Genomic DNA, 14,140 nt, shown 5'->3' with positions numbered 1-14,140 from the left:
AGTTTCAGAAATTGAATATAATATTGTTGAAACATCAAAAATTGAGTAAGATATCGAAGTGTTCATTTTAGCCCGTTTTTGCTTTACCTTACAATTCCTATGATGCAGTCTTATGACAATATGTTTGCTTTTATAACTTTCAAATAAAGTCGAAACCGCCGCCGCACCCTCCCCTAATTGAAATTGCGCGCTCTTACCGCACGCCTGTTTTATCCAGCGTGCATTGAAAATCGAGCCTGTTTGCGTCGTGTACCCACCTCAAACTAATATGGCGCTAACAACTACATATTGTTATGGCCAATACCTCGATTCCATCAATATCTCCGTAAACATTATCCAGCTTATGATTGATACAAGAATTATTTTAAACATCACCAATTAACCTCAATAGTTACTAAAAATACTTAAATATGGATATACGTGGTATAGAAGTGACAAATCAGCTCCGGGTAAGTGAAAAAACATCACGTTACTTCCCTCAAGCTTGTCACTGATCAAGAACTAAACTCCAATTCAGCCCAATATCCTCTCATGATTTTTCAAAAATACTCGTAAAACATTAAAAACAATGCAATTTTAGAGCGCAATACGTGCGAAGCTCCTTGAGTTGGGTGTCCGCTACGATGAAGAACTACCAGATTACATTCTCGTAATGGTAGTAAACAAAAAAACCCGTCAGCAGATGCATGAAGATCTAAATTTATTCCTCGAAAATAACACAACTCCATTCGTCGATTGGTTGCATGATCAAGTGCTGAAGAAATTGCAAAAAGTGACGATTGCAAAGAAGAAACCTCCGAGGGAATTTCTACCAACAGTCATAGTCAAACAGGAGGAGGAACGAAAAAAAAAGCGCAGTATCACTCAAGCAGAAGAAGAGAGCAAAGAGGAATCAGTAGTTGAAAAATCACCTCTCAAACCTGTTCAGGATCGGACGAAGGATAGTGCAATTCCTCTCAATAAATTGAGTCAAATGGAGAATTTAGCTTCATGGTCTCCATCACCACCACTACAACCACATTCACAACAACAATCAGCCAGGAAATCATTTGAGATAGAAGAAAATTCGCCATTAGAATTGGACACATCTGAAAAACGTATTGAATCAATCGGTTCCAGTTCTAAACGAATTTCTGAACGAGACAGCACTACAGAGCGGCCTGAAAAACGATTAAAAATGACAGACTCATCGAAAAGCACGTCAAAACAGTCAGAAGAAATAGGATTCGAAGAAAAGCGAATAAAATCATGTATTAATAAACCAAGGATTACATCCGTTGTATCTGTAAAAACAACATTAGGGCTGACATCACCGAGAAAGAAGTTCCTAGTTAACAAAGACAGAACTGACGATACTGATTATGATTATCGTAGAAAAGATACGAGATTTGAGAAGAGGCCTTATGAGCTAATAAACCGCCGGAATATTTCTAGGGGAAGAAGTTTTGAAGACGAACTAGGGAGAAGCAGCCGTGAAGAATCGAATAATCGTACATCTTTTACTAATAATAAAGGCAGAATTTTGGGAGGAAGAGAATTGGCTGAAAAAGCTGTATTTCCCGTAAAATCGAGAATTGAGGGCACAACAGGGAATATCAAGGATCGATTAGGCCAAGCGCCAAAATTGAGAATTAAAGATTCCCAAGAAGATTATGCACGAAATATCAGAAATAGAATTGGAGCAGTCACAAGTAAATTCAGGGCCCTGGGAAGACTGGGAGTTCAAAGAGTGAACAAAGACGAAGATGGCGAAATTGATGAGGACGATACAGCTGTCCCGATAAAATCTCATATTATTGCTGTTAATAATTCTACAATGGAAAGGGAAGGGGTAGATAGGCGTAGTTTGAAAAAGACGAAAAAATTGGAAAACGATGACGGGATAGAGGCGGAGAATGAGGAGGGAAAGGCGCTAGCTAGTAAGGTTATCGTCACTCCTAGACCATTGAAGCCGCTTCAACCTGTTCAGAAGAGAGCTACTCAGTCTTTATTGCTTCGGGCAGTAGCTGAAGCCAATCAATCTGTGGTGAAACAAAAAAACCCAGAACCAATTTTAAAGGTGAGTAATAACTTCAAGAGATGAATTATCTTTCAATTTTTTTCTCGTGTTACGATTAAGTTTTCCATTTATATTTCTTGTAATAGCAAACAATGAAGTATTGTAATAAATTATTTAATTGCCTCTGATCACTGTGTACAATCACTTTAATCCTAATTGAAGCTGAGATAGATAGGTGGTTGCAATTTTGCGGGGATTTATTGATTTTAGTATATGTTATTGAGAAAATTCATTTTTAATAGGAGAAAATGCCAATAGTCAAACAACTGAGAACATCGCGTACAAGAGAAATAGCCCAAAATTTGTCAGTACATCTGAACTCCACTAAACGTTTAGTCATGGAAAAAATACAAGTGGAACTCACCAACCCTGATACTGGGGTTAATGATGATCCAGAGCCTTGTGAGTCTCATTCTGATTTAACTCATTATTTCTTATTTTTCATTCATGAGTTAATTCGAATTTTTCCTATTTTTTGTCGCCTTTGTTATTTCTAGACGTTCCAAGATCAGTTACTGAGGAACAAATGGGTGTCGTCATGTCCCTGTTTCAAAGGGGTGATGACAACCAAAAATTTCTAGTCACTTTGAACGGATACAACAACAACGTTATGAAGGAGAAGAATCTGTCGGATGATGAGGAACGGTTAGAAATGGAGGTAAATAATAGTAACAATAGAATCAATGAAAAAAAAATGGAAAAATTATTGGTGTGGTGATGCGCAATTTTTTTTTGCGAAGGTTAATGAGGAAGATGAGCTGGTACTGTCCAATGCTCCGAATGAGTCATCGCCTGGTGATTTTGAAGCATTGGAATCGGAGGAACTTGATACGTCTGGAAAAATTGAGGAAATGGAGAATAATGAGAATAATTGCATTGATAATTGGCCAGTTGAGGATCCAATGATAAAGAGAAGAAAATTGAGTCCCATTATCTATACCAGATCATCGAGCCCTGAGGACTTCACAACAGTCTCGCCCGGCGCAACAGGTTATCGAAAGTTGATTTTTATTCGTCCTTTTTTCAGTGTTTGTTTGTGCAATATCGTCCCTCGTAAGTTGATATGGTTCCCGTCCATCTTATCTATTCCTATTCCATTGAAGGTTTTGAAAAACGACCACCGGTTGCACCAGCCATAATCAGTGACACTTCGAGGGAAAAATGTCGATACTGGCCAAACTGCACATTGGGAAAAAAATGCGCATATTTGCATCCAGCTGTTCTCTGCAGGTGAAACAATTTTTGATTTTCTAATAGAATTATTGCATTCAAATTGATAGGGATTTATCAGGGTTTTCGGATAAATTCATTTTCAGTTGACGACTCATAAGATTAGTAGCAGATTGGTCTAGGCAGTCTTAAAGTAGTTTGAATAGAGTCCAGTTGGATCATTGAGGGAAACCGGAAAAAAAATTGAACTCCCTGAAAAAATAATAATTCATCATTGGTAATTGTTTATATGAGCGAATCCGCCAATTCTGTATATGAATAATTATCCCCAAATTTTGAAATTTTGACTCTTCCTAATAAAACAAGAGTATTTCATTTTTATTTTTAAAACAAGGGTATCTTAGAATTTCTGAATAAACAAAGGTATCAGAATTACGTATAAAACTTATCTATCTTAATTTTCCGGGAAAAACTCATGTAACTGAGACGAAATCAAGAAAGACTTATCTCAGTAACTCTGATTAAATATTGTGCAAGTAGTACTCATTTTAATATGTATAATTCCCACAGAATTCAGAATTTTTTGCTTCCGACTGGAAGTATTGTAACCGATGATTTTTGCGATCTTCCAATTTTGCCTGGAAATGATGTAAAATGTCATGAAACGTGAAGATATGATGTTTTTACAAAATGTGTGTATGTATGTCCGAAAGTGTGTGGTCATTTTTCGGAAATTTTTTATAAATTACACCAAAACAAGCAGGGGTTCAAGCCTATTCGACAGAAGGCATGCGACCGTTACTTTTTGTCTTATAAGTCTTTTTCTTTCTTTTATTTCTACCAATTCTATTGGTAGTAAGCTTCCGAATGGATCCGTACCACTTCCCTGTTCCTAAGACAGGCATACGCAACTACATTAGTTCTATTTCTATGTGGAAATTATTAACTAACACTTGATATTGAAGAAATTCAACCTTGAAAATTAGAGATTAGATTGCTCAATTCGAGATTGCTTGATGAGTGGGCCTATTAATAATTTTCTAAATCTGGTATTGCTGATTATCTCCATGATTTTCAACTAATATCTCATTTTCTTATAAAATATGCATAAAGCAGATTTTTTTTTTGGTCGAATTTTAGTTTTTCTAATTTTGATTGGAAATGGTCAAGAATGTTATGAAACGTGAAGAAATGATGTCTTTCGGGTCATGTCTGTATGTATGACTTTGATGCGTTGTTTTATACCGATCGGTCCAATAGTTTCTGACATATAACAACTTTTTTTCAAATTTTTTCAAAGATTTTAAATATCCTGGACAATTTTTCGAAAGTGTCTCCAAACAATTCATTTTCTTCATAAAAGACAAGAAGAAAATCGAATGAGAAACCATCAATGTTTTCTACCATCCATAAAATCATTTTATTAAAAAAAATTGTTATCTTTAACCTTTTGATAAAACGGATTTATACAAAAACAAGAAGCACGTTGATCGTATTGGGGATGAAAATAACCTGATCAAGATATCTACTCCTGCAAACTTCTGCAACCTGGTGCTCGCCTCTCTCATAGAGTTGAGAATGTAACCATATCAAATAGAAGAAGAAGAAACATCTAACCCTTGCAACGTATATTCATCAAAATGTCTGACTCTTGGAAGGCGTACAATTAGACTGATTTCATAAACTGAAATACTAGCACCAGTCAACTTAGGCAGAAGTAACGATACAATATTTATATGATACGCAACGTTGACTAACGACCACACTTTTAATAATGAGGATTGGTTTATATTACCGACACACCGCCCTATGTCTCCGTCCCAGCTATGAGATTCTATCAAATATTACATCATAGAAAATATAAAAAATCATAAATTTATGTTATATGACTGTTGAAGTCTTACGGAGAGAAAAATCATTGATAACATGACGATGTATGATTCATCCAAAAAAAGATTTTTGGATGAATCGCTCTACGCTAGGATGTACTGAATCGATTCACACAAAATTTTATACACAAGTGTGGGTTAATAATGCGAATCAGTAGCCAAAATCTCAGATGTTTACTTCCAGTTTTACGTGTATTATGGACACCACATGAACTTTTGAATGAAAAAAACAGAAAAACGCTGATATTTCGGAAAATTTATATGGGTGGGTATGCATATTTTGATTGATCTTGATAGAAGGTACGATGACGAATATTTTGAAAAAAAAAAAAGTAAATCGGCCCAGTAGTTTGCAAGTTATTGAGTATAACAGTTTTTCAGAAAAAGTTGAATATCTCCTAAACTACTCTTCCGATTCTACCCATCTACAATCCCCGCCGATGGCACTATCAGCGCTACAGTCGTACAAAATTTCAACTTCCTATCTTGATTTTTCAGTTATCGCGCGTACACCGATTTTCTCATTCGATTTTCTTCTCGTCTTTTATGAAGAAAATGAATTGTTTGGAGACACTTTCGAAAAATTGTCCAGGATATTTAAAATCTTTGGAAGAATTTGAAAAAAGTTGTTATATGTCAGAAGCTATTGGACCGATCGGGATAAAACAACGCACCAAAGTCATACATACAGACATCACCCTAAAGACGTCATTTCTTCACGTTTCATAACATTCTTGACTATTTGCAATCAAAATTAGAAAAACGAAAATTCGACAAAAAAAAATCTGCTTTGTGCATATTTTATAAGAAAATGAGATATTAGTTGAAAATCATAGAGATAATCAGCAATATCAGATTTAGAAAAGTATTAATAGGCCCACTCACCAAGCAATCTCGAATGAGCAATCTAATCTCTAATTTTCAAGGTTAAATTTCTTCAATATCAAGTGTTAGTTAATAATTTCCACATAGAAATAGAACTAATGTGGTTGCGTATGCCTGTCTTAGGAACAGGGAAATGGTACGGATCCATTCGGAAGCTTACTACCAATGGAATTGGTAGAAATAAAAGAAAGAAAAAGACGTATAAGACAAAAAGTAACGGTCGCATGCCTTCTGTCGAATAGGCTTGAACTCCTGCATGTTTAAATTTTTCTCTCATTCCTCAAGCTTCTCGATACCTCCATACAACTCAAATCCATGCAGCTGTCAAAAGCATGAAAACGTAAGTGCTTGAGAATTAATTCCATGTGGCACGTGCCGATCAAGATGTCAAAACAGATACCTTCGATAATTTCAAATTATTCTTATCCTATGAGGCGTAGTTATGCACGTAAGCCCTGGCTACTCTCCTCACTCTCTCAATTTCTTTCCCCTATATCCTCATTTTTATTCCGAATCATAAACTTCCATATATATCCATGCCAAAACTTCACTACAATCGTTTCAGGAGATGATTTAAATTTTCCAATTTATGAATTCTGAATTGGTGATCTACCCACTTATTTCTCCCGTTGAATCCTTGATGCGATCACTCCACTTGTCCCTCCCATTCATTTTATTAATTCTCTGGCATGAATGTGTTAACATATTATAAATTCATGATATGTCGACTATCGGTTAACCACTATTTACCAGCGTTCACGAAACACGTTTTTTCTGATTTTGTTGAGTTTTCTTCAGGAAATTCAGATAGATTAGTTTTATAGGGAATTCTGAGATACCTTTGTTTATTCAGAAATTCTGAGATACCCTTGTTTTAAAAATAAAAATGAAATACCTTTGTTTTATTATTAGAAAGTGTCGATTTTTTCTCTGCTTGATCGGAAAATGTAGCCCAAAATAAAAATGAGCGCAACCGGAGCTCTCTAACTCTGTTATTTATTTCTCCATAAAATATCTTTCCAATGCTAAGGACGAGCCACTATTGAAAATAAAAAACAAGTACACAATTGCATTTTTTGTACATGAGTATAGTTATTGTTGCCAACTAATTAACAATTTGCTTCCGAATGGATACTCTGTTTTTGAAATTTTTATTTTACTCCTTGCTATTGATTTTATGTTATAGAGCTATCATTGATTGCAATGACATCACTATTTTTACCTATTATTCCGTTTTTCTTTTCACATCATCCTGTATGTAAACCCCCATAAGCCCTGACCAGCTGATCGATTAAAAAAAGTTGATTGGCTGAACCACCCTCTCTTCCCGCCATTATTTTGAATGGCGGGGGAGGCTCATAAAAACGATCCCCAGACATTGGAGCTCAGAATCGGAAGTCATAGTCCTGGAGATGCAGACTGCAGTGTTTGCGAAACGTCGGCGCATTGCCGAAACCAAACGCGGCATCCATCCTGAAGCCAATGATAGCACCATACGCATATATACAGACACCGTCTGAAAATCGCATATTCGGGGCTTTTCAGAAACTTGAATTTGAATGAGTACAAAGCATGCATTCGGAAGCCAAAAACCTTATAAACAATATAATGTTGCAATTTAACAAAAAATCCTACGAATCCCATCATATTCTAATGGAATAAAAATCTTATCGATATCAATTTTTCACGTGGATGCGTCTATGATTTTAATATGGGGGATTATTTTGGGAAACGGTCCTTATGTGCAGCGCCATCTATCGGAAATCTTGAAAATTCTAGACATTTCGATGGAATTCGAGAAGTTTCTGGAAATTTTGGAAAAATTCAAGGAGTTTCTAGAAATTTCGAGGAAATTCAGGGAGTTTCTAAGAAATTTGAGAAAGAAGGAAAGACCATGGACGTATCCACGTACAATTACAGCTTAAAGTTATGATTAATTTCATTCCAATAACAACTTTTTGATTGATCGTTAAAAAATATTTTTTAGGAAACATAACAAAATTTTTGAAATTCTATGAAAAATTATATTTCAAATAAATTAAAAATAATTAAATAAAATTATATTTCAAATAATATTTCAATTTTGAACGAATACAAATCTTCAATCTGGAAACAAAAACGAAGGAATTTTATCAATTTTTCCATGAATATAGGCTCCAATAAGCTCTATTCACCGACACTAATAGAAATTTATTTTTATGTCATTATAGGCCCGATAAACCGCGATTCTAACCTTGCTTCGCTCAGTTATATCGCGGTTTTCGGGCCTAATGACATAAAATATCGTATGTCACACGGCGATAAAAGTATTATATGGCAAATGTGACGCTCCGCGTGCCTAAAAGTCCAATTTCCGCCACATTGTGATGAAAAATATTGTTCGTAACTCGTGAAAAAATGCTTTTTAGCTCGTGGGATTATATCACTCGCCTTCGGCTCGTGATATAAACCTCCCACTCGCCAAAAAAATACTTTTTTGCACTCGTTACGAAATATACTATTTCATAGAGCTTCAAAACTATTAGTATTTTTTCAAAAATCAAATTCCCATAGATGTATTATAACTAGACTGCGCATTCCCTATATCCCCTGTTGTTATGTCCTCCCAGATGTCACTAGGAAAACAGCGCCAAGTTTTGAATCGGCGAAAAAAAAGGAAGGCAGGAACGTTTTACAGCTGAAGCCCGGATGGGCAATCCAACGAAGTCCAATTAATAATCCAAAGAATAATTGATGAATCCTCATTCGTGGAAAAATTGGGATAAGGAAATATTTGATATTGAATGAAAAATACTGAGTGCTTCGGGAGAGCACGTAAACTATTTATTTAACTATCAAAACTGTATTAACTTTCACTAGACATTGATTTATATTTTGGAGATCTGCACTCTAAAACCGGACTCGTCGAACTGACTTAACTTATTCAAAACGTCCCTTTCGTGGGTCCTATAACTCCCACTCTTTTCAGATTGCGCACGCATTCTCTCTCTTTCTTATGTTTTAGTGATATCTTAAATGCTAGACTCAAAAAGTGGTGGGGAGGGGCTGGGCAACGTTGTGACGCAGTCAACTGTTGCCAGCCACCCCCATCCACGTTCTAGAATTTGGGACGCACGTGTGACCGGCAGAAAATGACGTTCTTGGGTTTAATACAAAGGATACAAAGGGAGATCTGTTGGGATTAGTCATGGACCTTTCTCGAGAAGTTTACGTCTGAATTTTATGTGTTTATGGCGACGCCAGAAAATCAACAGGCCTGCAATATTTATATTAACTCGGTTTATTTCTTTCGTTTATTTAAACTGTTTATGTTATTTCTCGGATGAATAGAGCTCTGTATTTGAGAGTTGAAATGAGACGTCATTGTCCACCAAAAGAACACGTGCCCAAACTACGCAGTATTGAATTTAATGAAAGAATGGAAATTAAATTATTATCTAATTATTCTGATTAAGGTAATATTCAAATTGACCGCTAGGTGCATACAACGCCACCTAGTTATGAACGGCCAACGACGTAACACATCCCCCCGTAAATAAAAATTTGAATACTTATAATTCAAATTTTTTGTGTACTAATGATTTTATAAATGAGCTGGCTTTAACCTATTAGCATGTACTATTTTAGTGCGAACATCACTTAACTTAATTCTTATATTCTCTCGTTCAAGTACTTTATCAACTCTGTAAGGGCCCAAGTAATTTGGATCCAACTTATTCGATTTTGCTTCATTAATCAAAAATACCCAGTCTCCTTCTTTGAAATCATTAGCATTCACTTTCTTATCATAGTACTGTTTCGACTTAAATTTAGCAACATCTAAATTATCTGCTGCTCGTGATTGTGTAACTTTCAGTTTCTCTGCTAAATCTCCAACATAATCATAATACGTAGCAGCAACATTGTCTTTAGCAAAACTTGAAGGTATTTTAGCGATTCGACCAAAAATCAACTCATGAGGAGTGAAACCAGTTGATTCATGCACTGAGGTATTGTAAGAGAACATGGCATATTTTAACCAACTGTCCCAGTCTCTCTCTGTAGTAATAAAATGCTTTAAATATTCAACGAGTACCAAATGACTTCTTTCCAAGGAGCCATTGGTTTGAGGATGAAATGCAGTAGTCTTTAATTGTTTGATCTTAAATAACTTCGCAAATTGCTTCATTAAATGACTTGTAAAATTGGCTCCTTGATCTGTTAAAATACTTTCAGGACAACCAAATACACAAATAAAATTCTCAGCAAAAGCCTTAGCAATAGTTGAAGCTGAAGTTTCAATTAAAGGGATGGCTAGACAATACTTTGTTAAATTATCCTGAATCGTTAGAACATATCTATTCCCTGAACTTGTGACTGGCAATGGCCCGACAATATCCAGAGCGACCTTTTCAAAAGCCGTCTGCGGTGTGTCAGTCACTATCATGGGTTGTCTGGTCTTAATCCTTACGAGTTTATTCTTCTGACACGTGTGACACTTTTTAATAAAATCTTGGACATTTGTTTTCATCTTTTCCCAGAAATACTGTCGTCTGATACGTTCATATGTTTTCAACACTCCCTTGTGACCACCTACGGCTGACTCATGCATTTCTTTAATGATTTTCTCCCTTTGATCAATCTCAGGTATTTCAATTTGATTCAGGCACAGAGTAATGTGACAACCAGGCGGAAACGTTTTCTCTAGATGCATTTTAATACTACCCCAAGGAAGTTTATCAAGTCCTCCCCCGGTTCTCGCAAGTCTAACAGTTTTCACTGCGAAATAATCCATAGTTCCCTTTAATTTTGTAATTCCCAATAAAACATTCTTCAATTCAATTTTATCTTCCACATTATCTTTAACTACAATCAGGAATATATGGAATGTACCGTGTTTAAAAACAATTACGTCACCGATTTCCGGTTTTTCCTCAGGTAATTCTTTTTCTTTAATTAACTGTTTCTCAATCAATTCCTGCAATATTCGAGTTCTCATTTTGAAATCTGCTGATACAAAATGTGCAATATTATCCTTTTTCATTAACAAACCATCTCTAGTCTCTGAGAAAACATCCAATATAACTCTTTTCTTTCTTTTTGGTACGTCAGGTTTTGATTGAGTAGCTTCATCGTCGTTATCCGATGAACTATAATTATCCTCACCTTCGGATATAGGATCCGGAAATGAGTCGTCACCGAATCGATCAACAAATTCATCATCAGTACTGTTATCAATTGGCTCTAGTCTAGAATTTGTATGAAAAATCGAACAATCTTCACATACGGGACCACTGCGGCTGGTTGGGCTTTCATCAATTTCTTGTAATTCAATCTCTTCATTATCACTTCTTTCGGCTGACTTGAGTGTTAGTATTTGTACTTGTTTATTTATCATTTTTTCTATATCTGTTCTATCTATTGAGGACGTCCCCTTGAGCATCTCATGCATGAATCCCTCGGTCCATGCGCTACCCGGGCCCGGTAATATCTCAATATACGAGTTTGGTAACTCTGGGGTTTTATTACCCTCAACTACGGGAATACTTGTTCCCACTTCAGGAGTAACGAGGCCCAAATTATTATCCGGTGAAGGATGTCCCTGTGTAGAGAAGTACTGTGACGGTTCATCAACTACTTCCAACCCTACACAAGGCCGTCCACTCATTGGGAAGGCTTCGGTCTCCTTAACTACGGTGCTTGTAGGCACCTGTTGCACTAAGTCGCAACATTCATATTTTACTTGGTCGATGCTCTTCCTAATCCTTCCTAGTCTATTTATGAAGTTTCTCAACTTCGAATCATTTTCCTGATCATCAAGTCTATTCAAGTCATCCTTCAGAAGGTTTTCATTCATCCCAATACTTTTAATGCTCTGCGTAAATTTAATACCTGCTGGTTCTAATTTATACACATCAACAGGGTTTCTTGACAAAGCATCCGCGTTTGCATTTAATCGCCCTGGTTTATAAATAACATCATATTCATATTCTCTCAATTTTAGTACCCAGCGCAGTAATCTCGATGTAGGGTCCCTGATTTTATGTGCCCACACTAGAGGCCTGTGATCTGTTACCAAATAAAATTTCCTACCATATAAATATGGTCGAAAATGTTTTACTGCAAAGACAATAGCGAATAACTCCTTTTCAATGACAGAATAATTGATCTCAGCACCTCTCAATAATTTTGAAGCATAAGAAATAGGAAGATCCTGACCTATCTCACCCTGACTCAACACAGCTCCGAGAGCGTAGTGTGACGCATCAGTCGTGACAATGAAAATACGCGTGAAATCGGGGAATTGGAGTATAGGCTCGACACAAAGCTTTTCCCTTAGAATTTCGAATGCATTTTGATGTTCACTCTCCCATACAAATTTTGCATTTTTCTTTAGTAATTGGGTAAGAGGACGTACGATTTTAGCTAAATTTGGTATGAATCTCCGATAATAACCGATTAACCCAAGGAATTGCTTGATATTTTTAGGATTTTTAGGGACTGGAAATTCTCGGACCGATACTAATTTCACTGGATCAGGTTTTACGCCCTCTGCACTAACAACATGTCCCAAGTATGTAACACTATTTTGCAAAAACTGACATTTATCAGGTTGTAAGGTTAATCGCGCTGTTCGTAATCTACCCATTAAATTCATGAGTTTTCTCTCATGTTCTTTAAGAGAGGTAGCATAAATGACGATATCGTCAAGATAAACAAATAACTCGACACCTTGTAAACCCGAGAGCACTTGATCCATCAACCGTTGGAAGGTTGCTGGCGCATTTTTCAAACCAAAGGGCATTCTTTTGAAATGGTAGTGACCGTGGGGGGTCGTAAAAGCTGTCTTAACTTTATCATCTTCGTTCATGGGAATTTGGTGGAAACCAGAGGCAAGATCCAGAACTGAAAAATACTTAGCCCCACCGAGTTGGTCTAATATATCAATTATATTTGGAAGGGGGTATGCATCTCCGATAGTTTTCTGATTTAATTGGCGAAAGTCAATTACCATACGCCACCTTTTATTACCTTTTGAATCTGGTTTTTTAGACACGATCCAAACCGGTGAATTATATGCAGAATGAGAAGATTCGATAATATCATTTCCGAGTAAATCTTTAACCTGTTTCTGTATTTCCTCTTTATGTACAGGGGGATATCTGTATTGTTTTGTTGAGATAGGCATATGGTCTAGAGTTGGAATTCTATGTGTTACAACGTTCGTACCCTTCAAACGATCGCCCGGCAAATGAACCTCATATGGAAACTTGGAAAATACTCTGATTATACTCTCTTTCTCCTCGGAATTTAAATTATTTAAATGAAGGCTGTCGATAACTTTACTTATTCTATCCGATAAAACCTCTACTTCAAAATTTTCCGATTCTTTTCCGGTATCATTTTTACTTGTTCTACGCGGCCATACATCTACATCTTCAATTGTTTGGGGTGGAATTTCGATTTCTTTCTCTTCCTCATTAGAATTTATCGCGTAAATCCAAGCAATACCCTTATGAATTTTTACTAGGGCCTCACCTACATAAATATTCTCGCCTAGATTCAATCTGGGTAAATATCCCTCAACAATGTCAGTATTAACCACCCTGATACCGATTTTCTTTCTACTTCGTGCTGGAATTTTGAAATTTTGATTGCCAAAAGGAATATGTATGTTTTTGTCGGAAATTTTTAAACAATTTTCTGTGAAACAAAGCGTTGCTTTTTCGTCTCGCAAAAATTTTGAACCCAGAATTCCATCGTATTTTAATGGAAAATCGTGTCTGACTACTTGAAATGGACAAGAAAATGAATCAAACTTGATCACGATTTCCCCAAGTGTTGTCTCTGATCCTGATGTAATTCCCGATAATAGATATTTCTGATTTTTATTTATGAAATTTTCAGGTAATAAACAGTTCTCTTTGATAAGATTGACATCAGCTCCTGAATCGACTAATAGTCACATTTTCATGTTACGTAATTCATCACTACTGAGTACTACACAGGGTGGAACAATACGTTTGGATTCACTGAGATGGACCGACGCTTGTTCGGGTTTCACTTGATCGGTAGACGATTTGTCCTCTGAATCTCGCGTGCGATCTCTCCTGTCATAATTGAAATTTTGATTTCTGCCATTACGACGACATTTGAA

General features: G+C 36.1%; 1 protein-coding gene across 3 annotated transcripts; it reads left to right on the top strand.

Moving 5' to 3' along the window:
* The first annotated feature begins 269 nt into the window (after nt 1–269).
* Nucleotides 270–12,529, top strand: LOC107046438 (zinc finger CCCH domain-containing protein 14). 3 transcript variants are annotated; one of them, XM_015269049.2, is made up of 7 exons: nt 270–449; nt 581–2,059; nt 2,302–2,461; nt 2,557–2,717; nt 2,800–3,049; nt 3,163–3,289; nt 12,472–12,529. In XM_015269049.2, the coding sequence occupies exons 1-7, from the start codon at nt 411–413 to the stop codon at nt 12,506–12,508; spliced, it is 2,253 nt and encodes a 750-aa protein (XP_015124535.1). In that variant the 5' UTR covers nt 270–410; the 3' UTR covers nt 12,509–12,529. The 3 variants fall into 3 exon arrangements, with proteins under 3 accessions (XP_015124535.1, XP_015124538.1, XP_015124536.1); XM_015269052.1 differs by lacking the exon at nt 12,472–12,529 and adding an exon at nt 9,459–9,512; XM_015269050.2 differs by lacking the exon at nt 12,472–12,529 and adding an exon at nt 8,613–8,926.
* Nucleotides 12,530–14,140: the final 1,611 nt, after the last annotated feature.

This window comes from Diachasma alloeum, unplaced genomic scaffold (genome assembly GCF_001412515.2).
Source record: "Diachasma alloeum isolate Michigan unplaced genomic scaffold, Dall2.0 Dall_scaffold_01377, whole genome shotgun sequence".
Classification (NCBI taxonomy): domain Eukaryota; kingdom Metazoa; phylum Arthropoda; class Insecta; order Hymenoptera; family Braconidae; genus Diachasma; species Diachasma alloeum.
This window is presented reverse-complemented; position numbering and strand designations above follow the sequence as displayed.